At 35.0% G+C, this 14,456-nt stretch overlaps 2 protein-coding genes across 2 annotated transcripts; one reads left to right on the top strand and one right to left on the bottom strand.

The window, feature by feature from the left end:
- The first annotated feature begins 2,967 nt into the window (after window positions 1-2,967).
- LOC132634851 (meiotic recombination protein SPO11-2) lies at window positions 2,968-6,450 on the top strand. The gene is made up of 11 exons (XM_060350964.1): window positions 2,968-3,045; window positions 3,424-3,507; window positions 4,210-4,339; window positions 4,419-4,556; window positions 4,659-4,747; window positions 5,221-5,349; window positions 5,421-5,515; window positions 5,659-5,721; window positions 5,799-5,875; window positions 5,970-6,100; window positions 6,181-6,450. The coding sequence occupies exons 1-11, from the start codon at window positions 2,968-2,970 to the stop codon at window positions 6,313-6,315; spliced, it is 1,149 nt and encodes a 382-aa protein (XP_060206947.1). The 3' UTR covers window positions 6,316-6,450.
- A 377-nt stretch (window positions 6,451-6,827) lies between these two features.
- On the bottom strand, window positions 6,828-12,137 carry LOC132634850 (G-patch domain-containing protein 1). Its single transcript, XM_060350963.1, has 11 exons — window positions 11,949-12,137; window positions 10,398-10,482; window positions 9,987-10,063; window positions 9,866-9,893; window positions 9,689-9,782; window positions 9,532-9,598; window positions 8,908-8,989; window positions 8,277-8,458; window positions 7,624-7,851; window positions 7,424-7,537; window positions 6,828-7,265 (listed from the first exon to the last, which is right to left on the bottom strand). Exons 1-11 carry the CDS (start codon window positions 12,024-12,026, stop codon window positions 7,212-7,214), a joined length of 1,089 nt encoding a protein of 362 aa, XP_060206946.1. The 5' UTR covers window positions 12,027-12,137; the 3' UTR covers window positions 6,828-7,211.
- Window positions 12,138-14,456: the final 2,319 nt, after the last annotated feature.

Consider the following 14,456-nt stretch of genomic DNA (forward strand, 5'->3'; position numbering starts at 1 on the left):
CATGATTTTATAGCCTTTCTTTCCAGTGGGGTAACCAAGAAAAATCCCTTTAATGGCTCTAGGTTCTAATTTTGATCTTTGACTTGGAAGAGTTGAAACATAGCATAAACACCCAAAGGTTATTAGAAAACCATAGGATGGTGATTGATTATATAAGATTTCATATGGAGTTTTGAACTGTAGGACACTAAAAGGGAATCTGTTTATTAAGCTAGTAGCAGTGAGGAGACAATCTCCCCAAAAAGAAATAGGAACTTTTGATTGATACATTAAAGCTCTACAAGTTTCAAAAAGGTGTCGATGCTTTCTTTCTACAATTCTGTTTTGTTGAGGTGTTCCTACACATGAAGTCTGATGTAAAATCCCTTGAGTTTTAAAAAATTCAAAAGTGCTATGACTGCTTCCTAATTCTAAGGCATTATCAGACCTAATAATTTTAACTTGAGTATTGAACTGTCTTTCTACCATTTTGAGGAAGGCTTTAAGAATGAAGAAAGCATTGCTTTTGGTAGTCAATAAGTAGGTCCAAGTTCCTCTACTATAATCATCTACAATGGTCAAGAAGTACTTAAATCCATCATAAGTAGCTGTTTTATAAGGTCCCCATGTGTCAATGTGAATGAGTTGAAAAATGAATTTGGTTTTAATAGCACTTAATTTAAAAGGTAATCTTGCTTGTCTTGCTAAAGGACAAATATCACAAGGAAATTCAGAATGACAATGAATAAAAGCAGAAACTGACTGTGACTTAGTTGGCTGGAATCCATTAACTTGGATTCAGCCACCTTAGCTAAGATGATGAAATAAGAATCAAAAGAGTTTTAAAAAAAAACGAGAGAAAAAAAAAATGAAACTGTGAACAAAACAGTGAAGAGAAGATCTGAAAATTAGCAGGATGTTTATCCCTGCTCTGATACCATGAGAAAAATTGAAACAGAGTAAAGCAGATTTGGAATTTTTCTGTCTCTTTTCATTATCACAGTGCATGTATATATACACAGAAAAAAGGAATCTGACCTAACACACTTGTACAATATTATTCCCTATACAATAAATACAAAACTGAAATTAATTTATGTCTAATTCTAATCACTAATTTTTGTATGTTGACAGGAGTGCATCTTGTCACTCAAGGTGGAAGAAAATGATAATTCTAATCACTAATTGTTGTATGTTGACAGGAGTGCGTTTTGTCCACTATATCTTGTCACTCAAGGTGGAAGAAAATGAATGTCCACTACATCTTGTCCCTTTTGTCCACTACATCTTCACAAGTGAATCTGAGCGTGTGGAAAATGAAATTCCAACAACTATTGAATTTATCAAAGCATCAATTTGTTTATTTGAGGAATAGAAAAACAGATGGGATACAATAATAAGCATGCCTAATTTAGTTTTTTTTCTAGATTAGAAAAAAAAAAGGGGCGGGGGGGGGGGGGGGGGGGGGGGGGATACAATAATAAGCAGCATCCCTAATTTTGTTTTTCTTCTAAGATTTTATGTATTATTATTAAATTTTAAAAAACATTAACTTATTTATTTACGTAATAATCCCTAACATGGAAAAAAATTGAATCTATGACCTATTTGCGCAAGGCAAAGTTTCATAGAAATTATGCCTTGTCTGGCATAGTTATGTAGAAATTAATTTATCCAAAATAACTTAATTTCTACAGAACTTATGTCGGACAAGGCAAAGTTTCTATGAATTTATGCTGAGCGAATTAATTACTACATAACTTATGCTGAAAAAAGTTAATTTCTACAGAACTATACCGGACAAGACATAGTTTCTATGCTGCATTTTTTTTCCCCGACTCTGCTGGGGATCGATAGACCAACGAATTAGAGTACTTTGGCCTATAATCTTTCATTAAAGGAAAATTTACTTGGCATAGCTTACACTTTACTTTGGCCTCTATACTGAATTTTACGTTTCACCGTGTATTAACCTATATATTTATGTTGTACTTTCTGTATATTTAGTTCGTTTGTATTTTTTAGTTCAGTTGTTACAGATCTGTGACTTAAACAGATCTATATTTTATGCGCATTTTAAGTATATTTTGTATTGTTTATTTTTTTCACATGTTTCTTCAGATAATTCGTGTTTATTGTTTTTCACCATAATTGTAATTTTTTGTAGTATATTTAACCATTTAAATACAGTCGAAACATACAGCAAATATAACTTAGATATATTCCATAAGTCCACTTTTAATGTACAGTGTGTTACAGAAGTTAAAATTTCATCTAAATACACTCCCAATATATGTAAAATATATATGAAATATAGTTAACAGTAAACCAGAATAAGTAGTATCTAACAGATCAGTCAAAATGCAACTAAAATATATACAAAATACAACTATTAAAACATAAATCCAAAACAAAAGGTCAAATCAGTTTATATAGAGTAGACTTTTCAAATCTTATTAAACCACCAATATAACATAACATCTTGTTAGCTGTTTGAATGAGATATGAGATCAGATATGGAATGGGAGGATATTTGCGCGAATCAGGGCACATTAAAATTGATTTTAATTTAAATTGGAATAGATTTTGTTTCTATAAATATAGCACTTTCAGTTTTCTCAGCGTGTGTATTTCCGTTATATTTATCCTATATTTAAGTCGACACGTCTACTAGCTAAATATAGGGTCCTCCAGCTACGAAATGTAAATGTAGAACATGTAGTTATAGATTGTTAGAAAGAGCTAAAAGATAGCTGTTTGTGAAAATTTTACTTCATTAAATGAGAAGCATGGACAAAAGTTAAAGACCAGCGGTTTGATGGACAAAAAATTAAAGACCAGTCCAGTCCGTATGAAGGACAATCCGCACAAAAAAAATGTGCAATATCTCCAAAACCAGCCCATATCCAAAAGTGGGCCGAAATCAGATCGTATATAAATAGTTAGCCTTCAAATTCAAATTGCAGATTTACCGCCATTTGAAAGGGTATGGGAGAATTGAGCAGATCAACAATTTTCTTCTCTGATCAACACCTCTGTTACGCCGATATTATTCCTCCTTCACAGGTAACTAATATCAGTGTAGAATATGAATTTTGCTTCATTTAAAGTTAAATTAAGTTATTGAAATGGAGTATTTATTTACGGTTTGCAATACTTAAGAGCTCGTGTTAGATCGAATCATGTGAAGAACACTAAACTGTTAGCATTGAAACTTAAACCAAATTCATAGATTAATAGCAGTGTCGAATGTATGAATTGCTTCATTTAGAAGTTTAGTTAAATAAGATGGATATCTTTATCTATTTTGTTTTAGGTTTGCAATATATAGAGTAAGTTTTAAATCGTCTCAGAAGTGAAGTACTAAACTGTTAGGATGGAAAATTAAACTGTTTCGCGATTGTATTTTTGTTTTTTCGCATCTAATTGGATTTATGTGTTCAGGTCCGAGCTAGAATAGAAGTTGCGGTTCTGAATTTTCTTAAAGCACTAAGTTCGAATTCTCCGTCAATTTCCGATCTATCACTGGTTAGAAGTTCTACTATTACTTGTTTTTCACGAAATTTTGGTAACTCGCAATTTTAGCCTACTTCATAGGTGTGTTGTAAACAGCAATAGTTTAGTATAATGAAATCCAAAAAGTTGATTAATCCATTGAGTTTATGCTTTCTTAAGTGTTCAGAATGTCTGTTGTTCATACAGAAGAGGGAAAGAGAGAGAGAGAGAGAGAGAGAGAGAGAGAGAGAGAGAGAGAAATTGAAGGAAATGCAGATTTGGACAAAATTTTGCAATTTTGAGAAGATTTAGTGGGTGCTTGGACATAAAAAAATGTGAAATTTAATAAATTGTAGTATTTGGAAAAATAAAAATGGTATTTGAAAATTGAAGTTGTGTTTGGACATGAATACAACTTGGAAAAAATGTTGAATTTTATGAGTGATTTGGAGTGAAAAATGTGAACGCAAGTGTTTGGAGTTTTTCGAATTCCGGAAAATTGTAACAATTTTATATCCAAACATGACTCCGGAATACAATTCCATGAAAAAGTGAAAATTATCCATGGCCAAATGGGCCCTTATATGTGAACTCTCAGTTACCTCAAAGTACAAACGATTTTGCCAGTATTGGGATGAAATAGGCCTGAACAGAAATGGATATAGATGATTCATATAGTAGGCGCCAACTAGAGGCATAGTTGATAGTTTATACTATATAGTTTATGTGACACAGATCAGTAGGAACTCCAGCAATAGCAGAGTGAGCCGAGGGTTACTGACCGGTGATTCATGGATCTTTCTGTCCCATTCTTTTTGCATGCGATCCTTAACAAAAGAAAAAAGTGCCAAGTCATTCATAAGAGGTAAAAGACTATTAATTTTCTTACCATCAAATTACTCATTGGACAAAACAATAATGCTGGCTAAGTTTTTGTGATCAAGTTTGGAAGGTTATGGAAATGTGCTACCAAATTCTGGTTCAGGATAAGAGGGTGACTCAGAGAGAGCTATATTACAAGCTGCTCTGTGATTCACCAGATTATTTCACTTCTCAATTGCAGGTCAATAGGACCATCCAAGGTCAATGTTGTTTCTTCTTTTTTCACCATTTCTGAATGAGGATTACAGTGCATTGTTTGATTTTGGTAATGGGATCCTTCATTTACCTTCTATGAAGAACAGACTTGGTGGCTTTGCTTCGATGCAGCCGTTATAGCCTTGGAATAATGGCATCAAGCAGAGGGGCAATAGCAGGCCGTTTATTGTTGCAGGTACTATTCTTAACACTTTCATTGTAATATCAGCTGTGCTTCCTAAATTTAATCAAACACTTAGCATTATTAGTAGCTTAACTTGACCCAAGACATAAATATAAATGGAAAATCAATAAAGAAAATTCCTAATATCCTATCGCTGATCTTGACTAGTTTACAATTGAGAGCACAGTTGGTTGATTGATTTCAATATGAGCCAACCTAGTCAAACTTTTAACGTTTCCAAGTTTCTATAGTTGGTAAAAGTTAGTTGCTGGTGGCCGTGTATGACAAACTATTTTGCTTTGTTTATCTTGATTTTTGTGCTATAAATCAAGGAACTTAGTACTTGCATGTACAAGTCCTGAAGTTTTCAGTTTAAGCTTGTCGTGGATTTGAAGCAGGTAGTTTATCCAACATGTAGAACCTGGTATTTCTTTCTCCCGAAGATGGATATGTGATTTAAGGTTGATTACTTATTTAACTACAAGGAGCCAAACAAGGAAGTTGTTGACTGCTCTACTTGTGGATCTTCGGGTTATGCTATATCTGGAGACCTGGATTTGTTGAAAAATTTAACCATGGAGACAGATGCACGATATATCATTGTGGTGGAGAAGGTATTTTATCACTTGTTGGAAACTTTAGTCAATGATGTTGCAAGAAACTAAAAGTAGCTCTACTTTTTTAGCATGCTATATTCCAGCGACTGGCTGAGGATCGTGTATTCAATCAAATCCCATGCATTCTGATCACTGCCAAGGGATTCCCTGATATTGCCACTAGGTAAGGTGAATAGTTAAGCATGTAGTAGATAATTTTCAAAGACAAATCCTTTACTCTGAAGTTCTAGCTCAAAGAATCACAGTAGAATGATGTTCATTCAATTGTTAACTCATTAACTTATTCCAATCTCTGTACCTATTCAGGTTTCTTCTTCATCGACTGTGTCGGACATTCCCCAATTTGCCAGTCCTGGGGCTGGTTGACTGGTATAATTGAATTCATTAGTGTTGCCACCACATAGTTGCAGAGCAAAGTTCTTACAAATCGAATTGTGATTTTTAAGGAATCCAGCTGGATTAGCAATTCTTTGCACCTTCAAGTTCGGAAGCATAGGGATGGGACTTGAAGCATACAGATATGGTGCTCTTTTCTCTTAAGAGTTGTGTTGAATTTTATGTGCTTGCTATCTTATACTCCATTTTATAAGAGTGTGTTACTCTACATGTTATTTTAGCTTGCAATGTCAAGTGGCTAGGACTGCGAAAGGATGATATTAATCAACTTATACCTGAAGAATCATTGGAGCCCTTGAAACCTCGCGATCTGCAGACTGCCAAAAGCTTGATGTCATCAGAGATTTTGCAGGTATGCATCCAGTTACTATGGAACGTCATTCTTTATTCATTATTTGGTTTAAGAACAAAAAATTTACCGACTTCTGGCAGGATAGCTACAAAGAAGAGGTGGCAGCAATGGTTGAGAGCGGTCGACGGGCAGAGATTGAAGCTCTTTATTGTCATGGATATGATTACTTGGTGAAGTTCGTAGCCACAAAAATAGTGCAAGCTAATTATCTCTGATAACTTGTCCTCATCTAAAACAAAATAGTACTTAAAAAGATGATGTATTTCCCAGAATTGAATGCTACTCCAACCATGTCTGAAGTTCAGAATTTAGAAATCTAATCGTAATAGAAATTCAAACAATTACGCCTCAACACTGAGTGCCATTGCTACAAGGCTCTATGTTCAATTGTTCACTACAAAACATCAATACGTCTTATTTTGAAAGATCTAAGACAAAGGCCTTTGGGGCAAAGATGCGATGTCCAACTTGACAAAGAACAAATTTTCAAAGCAACCCACCAATCCTGAAAAGAAACTGAACACATCCAGACTAGTGCAATGATCTTGTGTCAATTTACAGCCTCACAGAAAACATGCTGATCGGGCAAAGCGGCGAGGCAGTTCACACTATCAACCATACAGAAACGTCCCAAGTCAACCACCTGGAGACTCATCAATAATAAAGCAAAATATATGGTCATTCCACTGGGGAAAGGGGTATATGGGGCGAACGTGCTCATCTGATATGTGCAATAACAAATTAAAAAGGTGTAACAATCGAATGGGTATATGTTCATAATACAAAACGTATACTGACCTCTATTCCTTAGCATATAACAGATCAATGATAACCTAAAATAATGTTAAAAGTATAAAATAAAATAAAAATTTAAAAAGAAGAGAAAAAAGAACAAGGGCAGGTCGGTGGATGAAGAAAAAACTGCCTAAATGCTGTACTTCAATCCCCAAACGCAATGCTGCTCCTTGCTACATCTCAGCAAAAATAACATGAAATTGAGGTGGAAGACTCATAACCTCCCACCTAAGTGGTTTACTGTGAACCTAGTTTTGGTGGCCATCTACATTTCGTTACAGCTAATCTCAGCAAAGACAAATGCTTTCAGCCCTCTTTAAGAAAGAGACACCCTCTTCCCCTCCACTGAGAACTTGTCACTGCCTTCAAGCTGCATACAAGGAGACAAGTTAAATTAGCAATGCTAAAAAGAACAATCCACAAAGATAGTTGAAAAGACAGAAAAGACGGAGAACAATAACACCTGTCAAAAGACTTTACAAGATGCACGGGTTACAAACGGCAATTCTGCCAACAAAAGTACTTTACCTTGCTCTTCAAAAAAGCAATAGCCTCTTTTTTAGTGAAATTGCAGAAAAGATCTGATGATTGTTCATCAATTAGCACTTTAAGCTGCTTCAGCTTTAACGAGTTCCCAGGTGCCTGGAGTGTGAGACATAAATGAATGTAAGTCAAGACAAGACTTCACCTAAATCACTTAATCAGTGACAAAAACAATCTAAAGAAACCTGTTTCAACAGCCGTTTACACAATTTCTTCAGCTTCAATTTTGGTTCACCATTTTTGACTGGGTCACTGATTTCTTCATATTCTTCTTTCATGGGAGGGTTTGACTCAGAAGAATCTTCTTCGTCGCTATCGTCAAAGGACGTCTTTTTCCCCTCAAAGTAGCAACCAGCAACCTTCTTCGGCCGGTCCTTAATACCCAGTCCTTGTTTTCCAGTTGTGGCTGTGTTCTGCAGTTGAAAGACATTGTCATTATATTATCTGATAAACTTCTCTTACGCTAATATGCTGATCTAGAGAAACATCAGCAAGAAAGCTAATCCGAAATGATTCATATCAGAATAATTAAGAAACTGCAACCTTCTAATAACCAAAACAGTACACCTTGGACCTTCAATTGTTACCTAGACAAATGTATCTTAAGAGGTGTACGAATTACTCTATCTGAGGATTCAGAACCTGATAATATTGTTATAGTTATAATAGGATATAGATGTATTAGTGAAGTTAGTAAAGATACCACAACATAAGACACTTAAATTTTAAGCTTCATTAGAAGTAGAGTCGCATTTATGTCGTGGGGACAGTGGCAGTTCAAGTTGTTTAGCAGTTACAGCGTAAAATTTATTCTTCTTCAAATGGTTGGAAAGCTTACTTGCACAAGGTTATAAAGATTTTCTTGATCCTCCTCATGGAATGTGGTCCTGTCACTGAAGTCTCGCATCTTCTCGGACGAGGATGACTTTTTTCTCCGAGCTTGACTTCCAAGAAATCCTCCTGAAACAAATCCATTTTTATAGCCCCACCATTCTGAGGGAACACCTTGATCTTCATTCCCTGGCAAAGGAATTATTTTAGTCAACAACCAGCAGCAATTAGTATCTATTCATATTTCCGAAAACTCCTTCCACCAACCACTGATCCCCCCACTCCCATCACCCAGAGAGAACAATATGCAAAAATACACTCTTCCTACATTGTTTTGGGCCTTGATATGATAATTTTGATTGGAAACTAAAATAGCAATAAAATATCTACTAGATCAGAGGAGCCTCCTCATCCTATTCACTGAGATGATTATGGCTTGTTATTTTGGAAGTTCTTAGTGGATGATATTAGGAAATCAGCTACTCCTCAGTGGAGTAGGGAATTAGTGATTCCAGAGCAGGATTTTCACTCTTCTCCCTCTTAAAAGAATATTTATAAACAACCCCAGCATTTTCCACATGCTATTTCTCATGATTCAAATGGGCAGCCTAAGTGCAAATAACATATTTAGAACTTACCTGCATCATCTGCAACAATAATACTCTCCGCTGTATCTGGCACCTTCTGATCATCATTTGTCTCTGTTTTTGCCTTTTTGACCTACAGGACATGCAAATTTGACAAGCAAAAAAAATTATTGAAGATATTGCCAAAAGGAGCATGAATTACAAGCTATGAGTCAAAATAAGGCTCAAGCATGAGCAAGTGAGTGCATCTTTTTTTTTTGTAAAAGACAGTGGTGGTGTCGGCCAAACTTCATCACACCTTGACTATTTCACCGAATACCCACACCCTCTAACTAGAACAGATACCAAGTGCCAATGCAATGTCCAATTTGTGTATTTAATTGAATGAGAGACTAGCTAGTCCCACTCCCAAGTCAACCATTACATCATATAAAAAATAGAAAAAAACACTTTCAATTATCAACAAGGTTTCTAGTTTTATGGAAGAGGTATACAGGTTTTGAACGGTCAAATACCCTAAAACTAATTTGTTTCTTGACTGTTATTCGAATAACAAAATTACAACTTCCTAATACGCTTAGAGATAACACCAGGATAAATTGCTGGTTAGCTTGTTACATCCCAAATCACGATCCATAAAGGGGAAACAGCGTTTTCATGCAAAAGTAAACTTACAAGAATTCCTTCAAGATCCTGAGATGAATATGCGTGCACAAGCTTTCCTCTCTCCCTTTTCTTATATCTGGTGCACAGAAGAATAAAAATTTGGTTATTACAATGGGTTCCAGCTCGCCACAAATGAAGAAGTATATAATAACATTAACTTGCTCACCTTCCTTGAGGCCGAGTACTCTTAGCAACAGTCTCTTGTTCACCCTTAGAAGTTCTTGTTGCCGAGTCATTTTGCACTTCTTTTTTCTCTTTTACTGTTAGAAACACCCAGAAGAATTCATACAACATAACGAAAGGTTTCAAGTAAAACTTAAGAATGATTTACAATTCAATGTACCTTCATCATTGTTGGTTTCAGCTGATTGCTGCCAAATAACACAAAAAAACATTACACATATAAAATATTGTATACAAACTTGTTAATTAAATTAAAACTCAAAGTTGAAAAGGAGAGTTACCACTTTCAATCTTTTAAGTATGCTATCAAACTGAGCAGTGTCAAACGCCCACTCATTTGGCTTTTCGGTACCTATACCTATTTCATAATTCGAAAACAAAGCAGCTAAGTATTGATTGTTGAAAGTCAAATGACCAAAAAAAAAAAAAAACTTCCAACTTCAATTTCCACGCAACCCAGTGAACCCGCATAGAGCTCAGTGGTAGTCACTTGCTACCTCGTTGCAGTGCTACGGAATTTAGAATTTTTTTGTTCACTACCCCCTCCCTTTATCCACACCCCCCCCCCCCCCCCCCAACACACACACACACCAACAAACACATGAGAAGGCACAGATGTTCTTTTTCCCTACTGCAGACATGCAACAGAGGAGATTACTTCTAGAGTAGCAATAAGGCAGTCCAAGAAAAACCTGCAGTGTCTTGTTTGTTCTGAACTCTGACATATCCTTTGATTCCTTGTTTGTTCTTGCCTAGGCCTTCTCCTTCTTCCCATCCCTATTAAACGCATCTCATACGTATTAGAAATATATGTATTTACTGTAAGTTTGCAGATTAACTAGCTCAAGCCTCAAGTACAAGCAGAAACACAGCAAAATAGATTTAACCACTATATTGCCATACATGTTCCTAATTATCAACGGTCCATTGCAATTAACTCCAGCAAATATAGAGAGCACCAGAAAACCTTTCAGGAAATTCAGAATCAAAACATACATCATACACATAGTATGTCTCAAAACCACTCGCTTGATATCCTTCACTTCTCAGAATTACAAAAGCCTTGAGCTTCAATATTGCTATGTCTCAAAGGAGATCCCATAAACATTAATCTATAACTTATTTCAGTTATAGGTATGCCATAACCTTCAACTCGAGCAATTTTGCGAGCCCACACATTTATATTTCTACACATTTATGTCATTCAATTTGCATATAAAACAAAGTTTATTTTTAATCAATAACTTATATCTTATAGGTTGTCATGACCTTCAACTCGAGCATTCGCGAGCCTACACATATTTATATTTCTATCCATCTTTATGTAATTCAATTTGCATATAAGACAAAAGATTATTTTTTCAGCTCCTTCTTTGTTGTTTATTGGTACTTGAACACGGATCAAATCAGAAAAACAAAAAGGTTCAATCTTTGCAATACAATTTGGTTCACTACATAAAAATACGAGCATTTACAAGCGTAGAATGAAAGTAAAACGAAAATAACAAAAAGGTTCAAGCTTTGCAATACAATTCAGTTCACTACATACAAATACAACCATTTACGAGCATATATGAAAGTAAAATGAAAACAGCAAAAAAGCTCAACCTTTGCAATACAATGCAGTTCACTACATACAAAATACAAGCATAGATGAAAGTAAAATGAAAATAACAAACGAGTTCGAGCTTTGAAATACAATGCAACTAAACTATGTACAAATACAAGCAATTACAAGCATATGCGAAAGCAAAATGAAAATTGCAAAGTAATGCTATGCTAGAATATATTAAATATCGTGCAAATCCTTTCTATACTAATCTAATGTAGAACCTTACTCTCTCTATTACATTACTCTATTTATTTTTTATTGTTTTCATATTTCATCATCAATTTTTGTATAAGATAAGTTGATTGAAGAAGTTTTATTTAATTAATAAAATTTCATTCAATTTGCATATAAAACAAACGACTATTTTACATCTCCTTTTTTGTGGTTTTTTAGTACACAAACGTGCAAAATTATTGAATTTGAACTGAAATGACACGGATCAAACAAAAAAGTTGAAGGTTTGCAATACAATTCAGTAAACTACATACAAATACAAGCATTTGCAAGCGTATATAAGGAAAATTAAAATTCAAAAAAAAAAAAAAGCATTTACAACAAAATTCAAGCATCGCAATACAATTGAGTTAACTACATACAAATAAATACGAGCAATTATGAAAAAAAAGCAAACCATTTGTTTCATGAGGCGGAAGGCGGCGGATTTTCTGGCAACTCCGACATAGTTAACTGGAGCTTCCGGCGCCGCCATAGCCTGACACGTGTCCTCTTTTGCAACGCGCTCTCTCTCTCTCTCTCTCTAGGGTTGGTGAAAGAAAGGAAAGAGAGAGCAAAGCAATTTGAGACCTAAACACTGTGGAACTAATGGGGAATGGAATGACGCATTATTCTTTAGTTGGGCCAATTTTTGAAGCGACCCATGAGGTAGGCCCAAATTTGGAAGCTGAAAATCGACCCAATAACGTTACTTTTTTAGTAAACTTACATAAACAATTTATAGCTACTTTTTCTATATTTACAAATCGTAGCTAGTTTTTGTTGTATTCCATTGTATTTCGCGTTTTTGAAATACAGGGAAATACATGGAAATACAAAATCCGGCAGAGGTCGCATTTTTGAAATACACTGAAATACAAAATCTGGCAGAGTCAAAATAGGCTGTATTTATGGAACAGATTCTGTTCTTTCATTTTAAATGGTAAGTCAAATTAAATTAACCATGTATCACGCATAACTGTTGAAGTTCTATAACAACTCACGTTTCTCTCTCCAAATTACTCCATTCCAAACTTTTAGAAATACTTCCAAATACAGAAAAATATACACTGGAATACAATGAAGTATGGTTGATTGTTTAAGAAATATAAAATTGCAGTATGTGTATATGCAATGGAATACAATGAAATATATCAGAAACTGTTTCATAAATCAGAAATACATTGAAATACAACGAAATATACTGAAACAGTACACTAAAATATACTGAAACGTTTTATCAAACACTTGGTGAGCATGAAGCTCCACAACTCTCATCGGAGGTGGAGTAATTACATTAGTGAAGGCCAGATTGATTAGATACGCAAGGAGTTGTCCTACAGTAATGAGAAACTTGTGAAATCACGACTGAACCAACTCCTAAACCGACGAATATCCTTCCAAGGATAATCACCCAAGGAACCGGAGCAAAATCCATAACGACTGAACCAATAAAGAAGAGAACATCGGCTATGAGAATGGAAAATTTCCTTCCAAACTTGTCATTAAGCCAACCACCAAAGGCACCACCAAAAATTGCACCAGCAACAGCCATACTAACAATAGTTTCTTGAAGCCACGTTTTCTCATCGACTTCTTTAAAATCTTCCTTTATGTAAAAAAGCGCCCTAGAAATGACATCGGTGTCAAACCAAAAAAGAAATCCTCCAATGCCAGCTGATAAAGCCAGCCTCATAATATATGGAGTTTCCCACACTGCACTCCAGCAATTTGTGAACTCTGTTTTATCTACTTTGCTTATTCCTCCCTCTACCATTTTGCTTTCTTATTTGCATTCACAATCTCGTTTTGTTTGGGGAAAAGTGACTTCTTGGTTGCTTCAACTACAAAATAAAGATGTAATTTGATGCTTTACAGAATTCAGATATGCAAACATTTAGAAGTCTGCATTAAAAAACAAAAATAGAAGTCCAGCCAAGGGAAGTAGATCCCACAGATCTAGATCTGGGGGCAGGAGAGGGAACGGAGAGAGAAAGAGAAGGGTAAGGGAGAAATAGATTTGAGAGGTGAGAGAAAACTAATTTAAAAGAGAAACTTGTGAAATACAGGACACTAGTTATGATGTGTAATTTAAGAAAATATTTTAGTTATGAACAATAAATAAAATAAAAGGTAGTTACTATTCATAAATAGGTCTCAGAAGTAGTTATGACAAGTAAAATTTCCTACTTTTTTGTTGTGCGGATTGCCTTTCAAAGGCACTAGTCTTTAATTTTTGTCCCTCAAATTGCTGGTCTTTAATCTTTCCCCTTCGCCTAATAGTATGAGATTTGGGGTCAAACCCGAGCTCTTTAAAAAATAATAATTCATAAGGTAGAGTTTCGTAGCAAAATTAGGTCTATTTGAGCAAAAGTTAGGCCTTAAGACAGAGTTTGCAAAATTCCAACTGAGTTAAAAAAAATTATCTTAATGTAAACCTCTACCTTAAGGTAGAGTTTTGTCTTATGCCTGAAAGCACAGCTCTGCCTTAAGGGAGGGTTTGCCTTATGCCTGAAGGCACAATTTTGTCCGCTTTTAGGACGGCCTTTTTATAAAACATTTGTTAACTTAGTATTTAGGCTGCAATATCTGCGGCATTGGCTTGACCATTGATTGAACATGTCTTTGAAATCCACATCAGAAATAAGATTAACTTTAAAGAGGACGTAGAAAGGATATAGATCAAACTTTAGGCACAAACTAAACTAAACACAAGACTTACTTTGAACATTACCTAGGTAATAATATGTTGGGGTGGGAGAATAGACGGGCTAGATGGTATCTGCAGACGTGTATACCTACTGAAAATCTAAAATGTTTTCTTCTTTGGTTGTCTCAGACTTTTTTTCAATATCTTTTTAGAGAAATTCACTTCCTTGAAAGAAAGCAAATCCAGCTTTCAGTATCATAGAACACTTTGAATAGA

This window comes from Lycium barbarum, chromosome 4 (assembly GCF_019175385.1).
Source record: "Lycium barbarum isolate Lr01 chromosome 4, ASM1917538v2, whole genome shotgun sequence".
Taxonomy (NCBI): Eukaryota; Viridiplantae; Streptophyta; class Magnoliopsida; order Solanales; family Solanaceae; genus Lycium; species Lycium barbarum.